Raw genomic sequence first — 17,269 nt, forward strand, 5'->3', positions numbered from 1 at the left:
GTTGCTTACTAACAATTGCTAAATGAATGATTGTATTAATGACCGATGTTGCTCATTGTAATGGATTTCGTTCTTATTAATTGCCTGATTAATTGATGATTTCAATCTCTGTAATTACTTGTTGGGCAGCATGGTGGAGCAGTAGGTAGCACAATTGCCTCACAGCAAGAAGGTCGCTGGTTCGAGCCTTGGCTGGGTCAGTTGGCATTTCTGTATGGAGTTTGCATGTTCTCCCCATGCTCGCATGGGTTTCCTGCGGGTGCTCCGGTTTCCCCCACAAGTCCAAAACCATGTGCTATAGGTGAATTGGGTATGTGTACGGAGTGTGTATGGATGTTTCCCAGTGATGGGTTGCAGCTAGAAGGCCATCTGTTGCATAAAACATATGCTGGATATGCAGGCGGTCCATTCCACTGTGGTGACCCTAGATTAATAAAGGGACTAAGCAGAAAAGAAAATTAATGAATGAATAATTTCTCAAAAGAATAATTGATCATCATGGGTTTTTGTGTATATGATCATTGACCTCTTTAATGTCTAATCCCAGGTATTAATAACTCTGCTGGTAATTGATTTTAATCACTCATTCAATAAAGAATAGTTAACCCAAATATCGTAATTTCCTCATCATTTACTAATACTCTGGTGGTTCTAAACTTTTTTCTTTTCTAAAATTTATATGTTCTGTTTATATGTTCTGTTAATCACAAAATAAGATATTCTCAATAATGTTTGGAAAAAGCAACCATTGACATAATCACCTGTCATTAACCACAGCTGGTGTCTTTATTTGCTGGGATTGCATATGTTATTTAATCACTGTTAAATAACTATAGCTAATCATGGAGTAGTTCACCCAAAATTGGAATTTTCTCACAATTAAATCACCTTGATGCCATTCTCACTGTTTAGGATTTTTTTTTTTCTGTCTGTTGAACACAGATTCAACTGACAGATATCCTGGCTCTTCCAAGCTGTGTAATTTTGTTCGGATAGTGTTTTTTAAGCTTAAAAAAAATCTGTCATAAAATTCATATGCCGCTAGTGGGTTAAAACATGTCTTATAAAGCATATTGATGTGTTTTTGTAACAGAATTATTACTGATGACACAATTACTTAATTTTTTGATTATAAAATGGGGGCCAAATGCACGTTACGTGCAACTGACATATATGACTTATAAGGACGAATGTAAGACATGTAGACACATCTAAGCAGCATTGTACACTGAACAAAAATGATTTCTGCAAAATAGTTTCAAACAATTTATATGGGTTGAATTTAAACAAATTAAATTTAGTAATCGTTCATTTTTTTCTTCTTTGTCCCTTTATTAATCTGGGGTCACCACAGCTGAATGAACCGCCAACTTATCTAGCAAATATTTTTCGCAGCAGATGCCCTTACAGCTGCTAGGGAAACACCTATACACTTACATTCACAAACAAACACTATGGACAATTTAGTTTACCCAATTCACCTATAGCGCATGTCTTTGGACTTGTGGGGGAAACCGAAGCACCCAGAGGAAACCCATGCGAACACGGGTAGAACATGCAAACTCCATACAGAATAACCTGCCTAGTTAACCTAATAAACCTAGTTAAGCCTTTAAATATCACTTTAAGCTGTATAGAAGTTGAAAAATATCTAGTAAAATATTTTTTACTGTCATCATGGCAAAAATAAAGTAAATTTTTTTAAAATGTGTTATTTTCATGTTGATTGTTTAACTTAGACAGTAGTAGTGTTACTTTATTAAATCTAATTAGTTAGACTGAACTAGGGCTGGGCGATATTTCGATATCGATAATTATCACAATTTATAATTTTTCGATAAAACGATAATGACAGTTCAAAAATTGTTCAATAATATTTGCGCATTATGCGTAACGCTGCGCAGGCATTTTGCTGCCTGCCCTTCCAGATGCCACACGCAGTACAAGTTTACAGCCATACAGTGTTAGTTGCACTTGGAGGAGTGAAAAAAAAGTAAGGTAAAAAAGGTCAGAGTCACAGACTTGAAATGTCACTAGACTTCAGTCTGGAGCTACTTAGTTTTTTGCAATCCGACACATAGAGCAACGTGCACTACAAACTGCACAGACGACTCGTGTCATTAAAAGCAGGCAGCACCACACACTTGTTTCATCATTCAAAACAATACCACCCTTATGAAAATGTTAATAATATTACAGACTCAAACAAATGTAAACCAGAGCAACTACCCAGCAGAGTTTTATGTCATCATTTTCGAAAGCCGTGCCTTACGAGAAAAAAACTTGAAAAGACAGCGAAAGATATGACAGACAACACAATCTCAATGAACACTTGATGCTTGCTGTAAACTACATGCTACATTTTTAAGGACATTTGTTACGACATAGATTTTTGTTGTCAAGCTTATGTTTCCTTTTTAATATTACGATATTTGTTTTGAAAAATAAAATCTGCAATACCATTACATCCTCATCGACGGTAAAATAACCTTTATATAGGCCTATTTAAACAACATAATCACTGAGGAGAAATCAGATGCTCAAGCCATAATCTTTATGACAAATGCTGCAAATATATCACAGATGTTTACAACAGCAGTGGATCATTAACTAAATCCTTATTTTCCACGGAGCGAAGCATCATCCAGATGTCCAATTAAATAAATCTGCAATGAAGCTCTTTATTAACTCTTGAAAGTGTTCATTTAACTCTGGTCAAGGTGGATTATTGTTACACCAATGAAATGCTAAAATTTATAATTTATAATATAATAACACTAATACTGAAATGATTAAGGTGTTTTAGAATGACCAAAACAACATTTCAGAAATTTTACAATGCACTGGTATGCTGCTGGTATGTCCATTCACACACATTTTCATCATTACAAAATCACATGACTTTTTTTAATGCGCATACTGGAATTTGTTCGGTATGGCTTTTTTATTAAATAAAAAGTTTATTCTACTCAGATATGCGCATATGGTTTTTATGCTTATTTTCAAAACATATGTGCATCTTGGTGTTTTTATTAACCATATTTTATGCGCATATCCTAAATGCGCATACAAATTGTTGAATGGAAACGCAGCTAGTAATTGGAGTTAGTGATTGTGTTAGTGATATGGGTTAGTTTTACGATGGATTAATGCTCTTTTGGAAGTTTCAAAATAAAAGCCACCAACCAACACCATCATACCTCATGGAAGAGCCAGGATTAAATTTAAAACTACTCCGACTGTGTTCGTCTGACAGAAAAAAAACAAAAAACAAAAAAAAAAAAAAATACACCAATACATGCTTGAGGGTGAGTAAATTATGGTTTAATTTTAATTTCATTATTGCTTCAAGATGAATTAACACATTAACGATTAAAACTGAAGGTTAATTAACCGCTACTTTCATTGATTGGTGTAGTTGCGATTGAATGTTTTCTGATATCCTCCATTTTCATTCATTTTCGGCTTAGTCTCTTTATTGATCAGGGGTCACCACAGCGGAATGAACTGCCAACTTATCCAGCATATTTTTTACACAGCAAATACCCTTCCAGCAGCAACCCATCACTGGGAAACACCCATACACACATTAACTACAGATAATTTAGCTTACCCAATTAGTGGATGAGTTACCCAGGGAAACTCACAACAACACAGGGAGAACATGCAATCTCCACACAGAAACGCCAACTGCCCCAGCCAGGGCTTAAACCAGTGACCTTCTTGCTGTGAGGCGATTGTGCTACCCACTGCGCCTCCGTGCTATCCTCCACTTTATCTAATGTTTTTCTTTATATCAATATCACACAACATCTCATTACATTGAAGAGCTGCTGTTTATAAATATTCTAAACATTTCTGTTCCTCTTTCTATATTACTCACTTGTCTCATTATTTTTCCATATTACGAATGTATATGTTTTTTACTGATAATATTTCTCTCTCTTTCTGTCTCCCTCTCTCTGTTATAGATGATAAAGGAGAGCTGCATGAAAATCAGCTTCCTCGAACATTTCTGCTGATGCATCGCTGGTATGTTTCTTCCACCGAGCTCGCTGGGAAGCTTCTGATCATATATCCTCTGGCAGCCAAGCGTGTGTGTATGTGTGTGTGGTTGATGCATATAATTTCACAGTAAATCTCTGTTTTTTAGTATGTGTGCGTGTGTGTGTGTGTGTGTGTGTGTGTGTGTATCAGTAAATCTCTGTTTTTTAGTATGTGTGTGTGTGTGTGTGTGTGTGTATCAGTAAATCTCTGTTTTTTAGTATGTGTGTGTGTGCGTTTTATGCATAATATTTCAGCAGCTCTCTTTTTTTGAATGTGTGTGATGTTAGAAATCTCAGTAGATACCAGGGGGCATCTCAACCATTAGTTAACAATTTCACATCTTATTGTGAAATGTTTTGCATGAAAATAAATTGGTTCTTGTAAAATAAATGTCACTCATACTATTGTGTTGTCCAATGCAATGTCATTCAGTCATTAAAATATTTGTAAAGCAAGACTATATATGCATATACTGTACATCTATTCATTCTCTAGTATGTTTAATTCTCCTTGACTTTATATCACGTATCGCGACTGTCGGGGAGATGACTGCCAAAGGACACGACTGAAGATCTGTTATTTAATGAGGTAAATAAAAACATCGTTTGTTTAACAAGATAAATAACCCATTTATTCCCCATGAATTTCCTCTTCTGAACCTTTTAAGGTGTTTATTTGCATTGCTAGGCAACTGGCTACGGTAGGATATGTCGTGAGGAGGCTATTATTTAGTGCACTTTCGTTTTTTTCTATATTCTCCTTCTGTTCTTCCTCTTTTTCTCTGGGAAAGGAGTGAGTGTCGCCTGTGTCTAGAATGAGAAGTGATGATGTCACAGAAACAGGCGTCGCTCCTTCAGATGGACGTTTGTGCACAGTGGACATTTTGTGTTTTAGCGCATGGCAAAGAATGATTCAGCATCTCGTCCATCCATTATTCACAGAGCACATCTCCTCAGGCCACTTTTCCTTTCTTCTCTGTTCACATCTGCCTGCCTCTTTGCATCGCTCCATCAAAAACACAAGCTCTAATTTAGGATTTGTTTTGAAGAAATACTGTATAATATAAATAAATACTGGATATTTTCCATGTTGACTTGTGTATATTGACTTATGACTTATTTATATTATTGCATATAGGTGGTGTCTATATGTATGTTTTATAAAGTGTATTTGGAAATTAAGTGTACAGTGCATCCGAAAAGTATTCATAGCGCTTCACTTTTGTTCACATTTGTTTATGTTACAGCCTTATTTCAAAATGAATTAAATGTATTTATTTTCTCAACATTCTACACATAATACCCCATAATGACAATGTAAAAAATATTATTTAAAATTGTTGCTGGTTTATTAAAAATTAAAAAGCTGAAAAATGTACATAAGTATTCACAGCCTTTGCCGTGAAGCTTTAAATTGAGCTCAGGTACATTCTGTTTCCACTGATCATTCTTGAGATGTTTTAGCAGCTTAATTGGGGTTCCCCTTTGGTAAATTCAGTTGATTGAACATGATTTGAAAAGGCATACACCTGTCTATATAAGGTCCCAGGGTTGACAGTGCATGTCAAAGCACAAACCAAGCATGAAGACAAAGGAATTGTCTGTAGAACTCAGAGACAGAATCGTCTTGAGGCACAAGGCTGGGGAAGGTTACAGAAAAATTTCTGCTGCTCTGAAAGTTCCAGTAAGCACAGTGGTCTCCATCAACCATAAGTGGAAGATGTTTGGAACCACTAGGACTCTTCTTAGAGCTGGCCAGCAATCTAAGCTGAGTGATCGGGAGAGAAGGGCCTTAGTCAGAAAAAACCTGCTTCAGAGTGCTCTTGACCTCAGACTGCGGCGATAATTCATCTTCCAGCAGGACAATGATCCAAAGCACACCACCAAAATATCAATTTAGTGGCTTTACAACAACAAGTTGGCGAATGTCTTTGAGTGGCTCAGCCAGAGTCCAGACCTAAATTGAACATCTCTGGGGAGATCTGAAAATGGCTGTACACAGTCGCTTCCCATCCAACTTGATAGAGCTTGAGAGGTACTGCAAAGAGGAATGGGCAAAAATTCTTAAAGACAGGTGTGCCAAGCTTGTGACATATTCAAAAAGACTTGAGGCTGTTATTGCTGGCAAAGGCGCATCAGGAAAGTATTCAGCAAAGGCTGTGAATACTTAAGTGCATGTGATTTTTTTTTTTAGGTTTTTTATTTAGAGACATTTGCAACAATTTAAAAAAGTCTTTTTTCACAATGTCATTATGGGGTAATGTGTGTAGAATTTTGAGGAAATTAATGACTTATTCTATTTTGGAATAAGGCCTGTAACAAAAAAATGTGGAAAAAGTGAAGCAATATGAATATTTTCCGCATGCACTGTATGTGTTGTCCTCAAAGTCCTCAATGGTTGGTATCATCTCTTCAAATGTGTTGTCTTTGAGGTCCTTGACAGTTGGCATCATCTCTTCACAGATCTTGTATCCCATCAATAGCGCTGCACAATCTCTAGAACAGGGGTGTCTAAACTTAGTCCTGGAGGACCGGTGTCCTATAGAGTTTAGCTCCAACCCTAATCAAACATACCTGAACCAGCAAATCAAGCTCTTACTAAATATACTAGAAACATTCTGCCAGGTGTGTTGAAACAAGTTGGAGCTAAACTCTGCAGAACTCTGGCCCTCCAGGACCGAGTTTGGACACCCCTGCTCTAGAGGCCTCGAGATGAGTATCCCCAGGTGGAAATAGAGAACAAAGAAAACAATTAGTGTAGATGCTGTTCAAAATATATTTGAAAAAGAGATAATAAATATCAATGCTAAAACGAAGTGCTAGAAATGAAAGTAGCAGCTATATAAAGAAACACAGAAACAAAAATATAAAGCATATGAGTATTTCTAACAAAATGTCTGGTGCATTAAGACAGGAGGCGTGTGTCCTACAGGTAGCTATCAAGCCCAATCACCTGCATGGAGCACAGTTATGCATCATATCATTATGTGATGCATAGAGTGTATATGCTTTTTAAAAGGAAGTTAAGTCTTAATACGTCTAAGTGGATGCACAATATAAATTAAACAAATTCAATTCAAATAATTCTTTTAAAATGTGATACTTACGCAATTTAACTATCTAACATTCTTTAGTTAACAAACAGAATTACCCTGCAAAAAAGATATTTGTATCAAAACATTAAATGCTTAAACCAATGACATTGTTTACACAAAACATATTATCATTATTTTTGTACTTAATTCATTGTTTTTTTAAAGATATGTAAGTGAATGTGTCTGACAAGTGAAACTATTCATTGAAAAATAGTTGAAGTTATTGCCAAATATATCTGCAAAACAAATTATACAATGTGCGTCAAGGTCGGTTGCACGATTGCCTCACAGCAAACAAGAGCACTGGTGAATTGAATAAGCTAAATTGGCCATAGTGTATAAGTGTGAATGCGTGCGTCTTTCCCAGTGTTGGGTTGTGGCTGGAAGAGCATCCGCTGTGCAAAACATATGCTTGATAAGTTGGTGGTTCATTCCACTGTGGCGACCCCTGATTAATAAAGGGACTAAGCCAAAAAATAAAATTAATGAATGAAAATATACAATTACTCATTTTATTTATAGCATTTAAGACAAGTAATGATAAGTAACTATTTAAATGACTTAAAAGTGAACAGTAATATCTTACTTTACTTTTTCAGTAGATTATCATTTAATAACTTACTGTGCTTTGTATCTAATTACATCCAACACTATTTAAATGTCAATGTCAATTTTCAGATGTTGTGTAAAAGTCATATGCTCAGTGACCTTTTGACCCGTGCTCTCATTGGTCTAATAAATATACATGCTTTCACAATGCAAACACCCTTGGGTTGTTACCTCCAAACTACATGATGTCACTCTGACTCACTCTGGGCACACACAGCATCTGATGTTTGTGTCTGGAAAAAAAAGCAAGAAAAAGAATGTGTTTTTGTGTCTCTGTGCCCTTAGTGAGTCCGGCAGTCAAAAACATTTACATAATTAATGATAAACGGCATGCTTCTGACATAAATATAAATATACTTCATCCGTTCCTTTCTCCGGGGACTCGGTCAGAGTCACCAAAACAAAAACATTACAAATTGAAGGAGGTCTGTGTTTTGTAGACCTGCATCCTGTTGGGGGAAAAGTAACCTTACTTGATTTTTAATCTAGCCTTCATATTTACTGGATTTATCTAACTGGCTAAAGCTGTTGATGTGTTTCGGTTGGTCCGCAGGAAATCAAGTCTTTTCCCATATAAACAAAACCTGTGCACATGATGCTGAGGAATGGGGAAAGTGTGCTTAAATGGCTATATCTTGTAGAACTGCACTAGGAAAACAAGCACTATAGTAATACAGTTGTTTTGTTTTGATTTACATAATAATGTATTGGTTTTAGATGTGTACCAAAAAGCTTAGAATAACCAAGAGGCGACACTCAATAGAATGTTCCATTGCAACAGCAGCGCCCAGCAACAGCCCTGGAATAAAAGTGATCGGCCGTCTATTGGATCTCATTGCTGTTGCAATGGCAAGAAGCTGCTTCGTTTTTTATTTATTTATTTAAAAAGCACATTAAAGCTGAGATGCAACCTGAAAGACAACAACACTTACTATCACAATCATCAGCACTTTTAATAGTTTATTTTACAGATTTATAATATGCTGTTGTTCTATTGGAATTTTCGATCCAAAATGGTTGCTGCGGCATCTAGTTTCCCAAATCGCACTAGAGTGTTGCCTCTTGTGGATTTTATGCTCTTTGTGTGTATGGTGCATTTTAAAGTCTGCATGAATATATATATATATATATATTTTCAAATTGTGATGCAGTTTCTTAAGAAAACAGTTGGTTTGGCTTGTTTTTTTCTAATGATAGCTGATTGAATGTAGTAAAGTAAGCTTTTTATTCAGGAAGATTGGGAAAATGGTTCGGGAGAGTTATTATAACCAAAGTCACTTTAAGCCAAGTCATTTCACTCGACGGCCATCTCTGAAATGCCTCTCTGGCGCTTTGCTCGGATATTCAGCTTGAATGGAGAAACATAACATTCTCCAAAATTGCTTGACAAGCTTCCGATTAAATTTTATGTTATGAATCACCAATGAAATTAAACAACAACTTTCTCATGAGTTTAATTTCTAAATGTTCAGATCACACAAAATTTGCAGAAACTCACATCTGGTCTGAGCCTTTCCCCAGAGAATCATCAGTCTTTAGCGATCGCTGATTGGCTGCTGTACTAAAAGGCGGGGCTTCATTCGCCATGTTGACTATAACATTTTTAGCCATTTTAAACTATGAGTGACATGTCTTGTGTATTCTAGAGTCTTTGTTGGAACCTAACAGACACCTCCTCATCATCATTTCTGTTTGTTGTCATAGCGCTGTCCAAAATGATAGCTGAAGGGATGTGGTAAAGTATGTTAACCATGCCCAATACCGTTTTATGCTAGATGAGATATGGTTGCGGCCAGAAGTTAACGAGAATTATCTATATTATTTATTAAGTTACCCCCACCCCAACCTCTATCCTAAAACAGTAATTATATTGAGTATTTTTGAAGTTATTTATTAAATTACCCAATAAATTGTATTTTATTAACATCTACCCCTACCCTAAACCTTAATTTTGTATAAATTTGTGAATTTTATTATGGTTTCTACTTCTGTAACTTAAATCACTTTAGTTGACATTTTTCTTCTTGCTTCCACCATCACATGGTAAAACTGCCACACCTAAATGTTATTCTTTTTTCCCTAAACTAACATCAAAGGAGTTGTAACACAACCCTGACGGTAATTTAAAAATCTTAATTATTTTTCTACAGTCACAAAATTGATGCTAAATTTATGTGTGTATCTGCAGCTGTATCCTATCTAGAGTTTCCCCCATACCTCAGAAAGATTTAATCTAAGAATTTCACTGAAAACAAACAGGAAGTGCATTTTCAGATTTCAATTTTAGATTACAAGGGCAAAGTTATTTTCTTTTCTTAATCACATGCACAGATGAATTGTTCACTTCAAAACTAGCAATTTGAGCTAACAACATGGTTAGTTTTAATTTTATGTGTACTTTAAAGTCCATATGAACCAGAAGTATCTGACACTTTTATTTTAGAATGTATTTTCCCCTGAAATTAAATATTATAGTAGGGGGCAGGGCTTTCGTTTTGCCCATCATTCTCTCATAGCATAGTAAAAAGGGCATAGTTAGGAATGTTGTGGCTTAAGCAGTGTTGCCAAGTAACTGGAATTGGGCTACTCTTGATCCGTGTCTCTGGGGTTTTTTTTAAATATGTAATTTTTGTATGGACACACCATATTTTTTGTTTGGGACTGGGTTTTTTAGGGTTAGTTTGAATGGCAATTGGGTTACTTTTGGGATACTTTTGATTAGCCATTGGTCTATTTTTGTAATCAAAACCTGGCAACCCATGGCTGAATCCATCAAATCTAACATCAACAGAAGGACCGCCACTCCAAATGTGGAAATGGAAGCAAATTGTCCGACTTATATTGAAGTTTTATACTAAAACATTATTCATGTCAGTGAATTAACTTTTCATCTAAATATTGTAAATGTACTTCAACATCCAAAAGAAATATCTAATATACTCACAAGACTTAATTTATATAATCAGTACACTAAAAACAACAGAAATATTATAATTTAATTTTTAAAATGTAAAATGTAATTTAAAAAAAATCTCATTTAAAATAGATTTCCTTCAGTCTTCAGTGTCACATGATTGGTGAGAAATTATTCTAACATGATATTTGGTGTTTAAAAAACCTTAATATTTTGATTGTAAAGTACTAGTAAACTAATATAATCAAATGACTCAATACTGGAGTTTTCTACAACTCAAGGATATATTATGCTATAATACACCACAGTTTGCTGTGGTAAAATCTAAAGTATACTACAATATTTATTACAGCTTATTAGTTAACTATATTTACAGTACATTAGTACATTGTACTGTAGCATTCATTAAAAACTAGTTGTAAATACTATAATATATGCAGTGTAACACTCTTCACTATGGTTCAAAAATACTGTAGTATTTACTGTAAATTACTATAGTAATGTTTCCTGTGTGACTATATGGTTAGTTATTTTTATTTTTATTTTTTGCCTTTTTGCCTTTTTGTCTGTAACCTAGAATAGACCTGCAACCCATTTTCAGGGCACAGCACCAGTTGAAACCATGTCTTTGTGAAACCAGTCTCATGCCATCCAAACTATGTTTTTTTTTTTTTTTTTTTTTTTTTTTTTTTGCAGTGAAACAAACATTGTACCAGCTTTCTTGTAAAGGTTAAATGAATTTAAAAAACACAATTCTACAGAACCAATGTTTGCAGCATTTTGAGCTGTTACTATGTTTTGCGTTTGTGGTTTAGACAGACTGTGCTCAAGGTTACAGTTCCCCACAAGTATTGCGAGGCTGCGTTTCAACAGTTTCTCAAGGCTGTAGTTTCACATCTTACCTGACAACAAGCAGAACTGCACGCGGCCTCAGGAAACTGATGTTTATCATGTAATTGGGCAAAAATGCGTCTTTTTTTCGAAAATGTACAAGTTTTGTACATGACAACAAAATCTGCTTGGAGTATTTAAAATACTATGTGAAAGTTATCTGAATTTGGAGAACATTTGTTCACTGTCAAACACTTTGTGGCAGAATTAGTAAACAAAGCAAAACACATTACATTACAATCCCATAAAATCTCATAAAAGTTGCAGATCATTTTTTAATAATGACCAAGAGCATCAATGTTATAAATAGGTCTAAAATGCTTTTTGGTTACATTGTTAGAATGTATTTATTTATTTTTTATCAATAATTTGGGTCATTTATTTAATAATTTGTCATTATCACTTTGTTTTGCTTTTGTTTTGTTTTTTGCTATTTAATTTACATTATTTTAATTTAATTAATTTGATTAAGTGTTATAAATTTACTGTTTATTTCTTTTATCCCAATCCAATGAGGTATTTTAATTATCTTTTAAAAATGTGTGTTCATTTTGATCTGAACATTTTTGATTCGAATCATTTTGATTTTGCTAAAAATAAAATCTCCTTTTTGAACAGACCCCCAACACTCAACACTGTAGACTCCATTTTAAAAATCTGTTAAGACACAAAACATTTATAAATCATGTTGTTTACATTTTTAAACTTTACGTTTATACTTCATATTTTATTATTATTATTATTATTATTATTATTACTATTATTATTATTATTATTATTATTATTATTATTATTATTATTATTATTATTACTATTATTACTATTATTACTATTATTATTATAGTGGACCCTTTTTACAAGCCTGTTATTATGCATTTAACGGTCATATAATCTTAATCCTTGAAAGTTTTTAGTATTTAGTTTTAAAAAAAACATATGAACATTTCTATGCATTTATGTATATATTTGATCATCTTTGCGCCACATTACAAAAAACAACTTACTGCTAATGATAAGTGTTTCTAATGCAGCGTCTATTCAGCTGTGAGTAAATTTTATTCGTTATTATCCTCCTCCATCAGTCTCACACAATTTATTTCCTTTTTCTGAAAGTCTTGAAAAGACCATTTTTTTTAAATTTATTATTATTTCAGCAAATATGATTGTTGACTCCCATTCACTGCACTCTAAGTTTAGAAATATGAAAAGGGTCTATTATTAATATTAATATTATGGGACCTCCTTGGGAAGGGGAATGAGAATTCCTTAAATGTGTAAAATAGTCATAGTGATAATTATTCACTGTGTGCTTTTAGTAAATCCAGACAGTAATCTTAAAAAAACAAAAGTGAATCTGCAAAGATTTTAGTCCCTTTTTGTGTACTTAACATGTACTTTTCCAAGAAAGTGCTGGATTAAATCAAACTTTGCTGCATTTAATGTTAAAAGTGTAGTTTAATCAAAACTGAAAAGAAAATATGATTATTCACTTGTCACAAATCTGTTAGAGTTTCTTTTTTTTCTGTTGAACATAAAAGAAGTTTTGCTTTTTAATAGAAAACCTGTAACCATTGACTTCCACAGTATTTGGTTTTTCTACTATGGGAGTCAATAGTTAACAGTTTTGAACATTCTAAAAATAACTTGTATTGTGTTCAACAGAAAAAAGGAACAGTGAATAGTGAGTAAATTTTATTTTTGTGTAAACAAAGATCATGAGTTGGTTTACATAATATGTTCATGCCAAACAAACTGTAAAATTAAAGTGCTACTGTTTAATCACAGTAATGAAATTTCATAACAATTCACAGTTTTCAAACCTATGTTGTGTAGGTACTGGATTGCTGAATTCCCTGCAGAGTTTGATCTGGATCTGGGTCTGATCCGTCTTACAGAAGAGTTTCGAGATGCAGCCGCTGAGCTTGGTGGAGACAAACACATTAAACTACTTGACATTTCTACAATGTAAGTGTCGGTACAGCACACAAACACTCTGCGTATCCCATCACAGCATGCCCTTTATTGAATATGACATTATTACTATTGACCTATTTGCTTTTGATGAAGAGTAGCGTTTAGATTGAAATGAAGACACTCTGTTATAAATTCAAATGTTGCCCTTTTGTGAAATAATAACTTGGCACTAATGAGCATGTGTTTTAATCATTGATTCCCATTATGTGGAAGTGATTGTACAGCATTATGCACCTGTCGTTTAGCCTCATTAACACTGAATGGCATTCAAATTTGCACATCAGAATTCATGAGATTATTTCATGATTATCTTATTTGATAATGGCAGATGTCTTGTTACATCTGGGTAATGAGCTCAAACCAAAATGTGTGTTTGTGCTCTACAGTCTGACTTTGTATAGAGATTTTGTTATTTGTATACTGGGTAAATAGTGTTACATTTTACAATATTGTAAAGGGTTAGTTCACCTGAAAATGTTATTACTTACTCATGCTTTCAAATCTCTGAGATTTCCTTCATCTTTGGAGCAAAAATGAAGATTTTTTTAAGCTCCCTCATCCTTCATAGATAGCAATAGTACAGACTCTTTTAAAGTCCAAAATAATGCCTCAAAACCTCCCCAAAACAGACATATTCACACTGTAAGAAAATTCTTGCTGCCTTAAATGTTTAAGTTGAATCAAATGAACTTTCTAGTCAACTTACATTAATCAAACTGACTAAAATATTAAGTTAAACTTTGTATATCTGAAACCTGATTAACTTATGTAAATAAGTTAAAGCAACATAAATTATTATTTGCTGTTGCTGTGATCACCAGCAGTGTTTTCTCTGCTGGAAATTACTTCTGGTATTTTTACTGAACTACAACTCCAAGAACTCTTTGCAATCATCAGTCATCAACTCTTGCCACAGCTGCCAATAATTTGTACACACACACACACACACACACCCACACAGTTGAAAGTCATGATTACTGATTACATGGACTAAATATACCACTTGCTTTCACAGACACTTTGCTGAGTCTTGTTTTTCTGCTAACATTACAAAACTTTTTTTATTGTCTAGTATGCTAGTGTTTTGACATTTTTGCTAGTCATGGGCAAAGTGAGGCTTCATGAAACACTAAAACTGTCGAAGTAAATGTGTTGCTGCTTCGAAACTTTTTAAAAAACCATTTCCACAGTGACACCTAGTGGTCATTTTATGTATTCCTCTGGAAGCTTCAGCAAAGAAACAGTTAAGCAAATTTTGGTGGTAAACCTAACATTGTAGAGTTGAGGCCTCAAGTGATTTAGTGAGGTGGTGAGAGTTTCAGACTAGCATGCCGAGATAATGGGTTCGTATCCAGGGTGATGCAGTTATAGATATTAGTTTTTAAGTGCTCCATTCTTGTAACGTGTTTCGTTTTAACATTGGTCTGACATCCAAATGAAAACTTTGTGAATAAATAAGTCTTGTTTTGGTCATTAAAAAGTAACTTTAATAAAATACATCATCATAATTTCAGATTATTTTTCAGAGTTGGTATTCAAACTTTTGTAGCCATTTGTTGCACAGTTACTTTGTACATGCACAGTCCACTAGCTAAATGAGATTTTTTCCGACCTGTCAATCAAACGCAGATTCGCCAGGTCTCGAAACACTTCTTAAATAACTGATGCTTTGAATCGCTTTAGTCATGTAACCTTGGTGTTTTTCGAAAAGACTTGCGCTTCGGGATCTCAATACTGTGTCAAAACATCAGTTTCATGCCAACCATCCCTACTTTTTGCTTATTTGACGTTTTTGGATTCCTTGCCGCTTAGCCTGACCATTAGCCTGTGTTTTGATTTGATATTTTGGATTACCTTTATGCTCCTGTTTTTGACCATTGCATGCATGACTTTTCTTGTTATTGCTATACTTGGATTGCCATTATTCAGCCATTGTCCTATCATAACAATTGTCTTTACTTTTTGTCTTTAAATTGTTTTAAAGTGCATTCATTAGTTTAATCACAATATTATCAGAATACTATAATATTATCTACTTTAATGCTTTTGTTCGCTCACAAAACAAAAATTTCAACTTTATCCAACAGTTTCTTCTCCTCTATGTCAGTATAGGGCGCACGCTCGCTCACTCGAACCTTGGACATATTACCTCTGATGCACCTGTGCTTTATATAATTTTTATTTTATTTATTTATTTATTTATTTATTTACTTATTTATTTTTATCTCTATTTTAAACAGAAGTTGTCACGTGTGGGCATCCAGGATATATATCAGTGCACAGTGCTTTTGAACATGCACCTTATACTGACATTGAGGAAAGGAAACCGTTGAAACTATTCCTTCAGTCATTATTTTTTGATTTTGTGTGTAAACAAAAGTATTCTCGTAGCTTGATAATATTCCGATTGAACCATTGAAGCCAATAAGGTCTGTTTTGAGGATTTTTTTGGTGCATGGAGAATGAGCTAGCTCTCAGATTTACCTAAAATATCTTAATTTGGGTTTCTAAAGATGAATGAAGGTTTAAAGTGTATGGAACGGTGTCAGAAAGAATAAACAAATAACATGATTTTCATATTTGGGTGAACTAAAACTAACCAAAAAGGCACCACATTGAATTATACCTAATCCATGTTTGTCTCTTCAGCCCCTCGTATGACTGGATGCGTAAACTGACTCAGCGAAAGAAGCAGGTGAAGAAGGGCAAAGCGTCACTGCTGTTTGATCATCTGGAACCCATCGAGTTGGCTGAACATCTCACTTTCTTAGAGTACAAGTCCATCAGGAGGATATCGGTTAGTGTGCACGGTGGAAATGGAAAAATAGAGTGTTTCTTTCACTTGGGAAGGCCGTCAGCTGTGGAGGACTTGCGTCAGTGATGATAATGTGTGTGTGTGTATGTGTGTGTGTTTGTTTTGTGATATAAAAAGAAAAAAAGACTATGCATATGAGAACTCGCTTTTAGTTCTCTTATCAGAGCTGCTCTTTTTTTTCCATCGACCTGCATTGTTATTCTTAACCACTAACACTCGAGTGTTTTTTTAGTTAACAAACATCCTTCCTTTATCTGTTCCTCCCTTCTAAATCAGCTTTTGAGCTTTGGAAAATTATTGTGATGAAAGCTCTGGAAAAGCACAACATTTGAATCAATCAGATTTTTCTTACATCAGTTTACAACATATATTTGAAGCAGTGAATACTTTTCTATATCCATTTTTAAATAAATTAGACAACCAGATCATTAGATTGAACTGTCTGAAGGTACATATGAGAGAAACTTGATCATTAAAGGTAAACCAGTTCACTAAAACTAGTCAATGAGTTGGATTTTTAATCAGTTTATTTAAAGTAAATTGAATTGAATTACTACAAATGAGAATGTGAACCACTGAATGGAGAACCAGTCCACTAGAATGAATCAGCGAATTGCTTTTTATTTGTTATTTAAACTAACCATTCAATGAATTCAGTAGAGCTAACTGAAACTTATAAGGCTATTGTAGGTATGAGAGACATTGGACTATTTAATGTGAACTAATTCACTTGAATGAACTAGTAAACAGGGTTTTTAATACATTTAATTATAGTAAGCTTCCAAAACCAACCATTTACTTGAATGAATTTGATTTTCAGAAGTTACACAGTGGACAGTTTATGGCAAAGTCAATGAATTTGGATTTTAATATGTTTAATTATAGTTGTTGAGTAGTTGAAAGCTGGATATGAGTGTGCAGGTCA

The 17,269-nt window shown here is 34.1% G+C and overlaps 1 protein-coding gene across 8 annotated transcripts in view; it reads left to right on the top strand.

Annotated features, from left to right (window-relative positions):
- rasgrp3 (RAS guanyl releasing protein 3 (calcium and DAG-regulated)) overlaps positions 1-17,269 on the top strand; it is an 83,458-nt gene that overhangs the window by 36,784 nt on the left and 29,405 nt on the right. For all 8 annotated transcript variants that reach the window (XR_012392774.1, XR_012392775.1, XR_012392776.1 and 5 more), the window contains 4 exon segments: positions 3,972-4,074; positions 4,573-4,635; positions 13,389-13,520; positions 16,179-16,326. Coding sequence is in view for 5 of the 8 variants with exons in the window: in XM_073927357.1 (XP_073783458.1) it covers positions 3,972-4,074; positions 4,573-4,635; positions 13,389-13,520; positions 16,179-16,326 (446 nt within the window). In the remaining 3 variants the exon portion in view is untranslated.

The sequence above is a fragment of the Danio rerio genome, chromosome 17 (assembly GCF_049306965.1).
Source record: "Danio rerio strain Tuebingen ecotype United States chromosome 17, GRCz12tu, whole genome shotgun sequence".
NCBI lineage: Eukaryota > Metazoa > Chordata > Actinopteri > Cypriniformes > Danionidae > Danio > Danio rerio.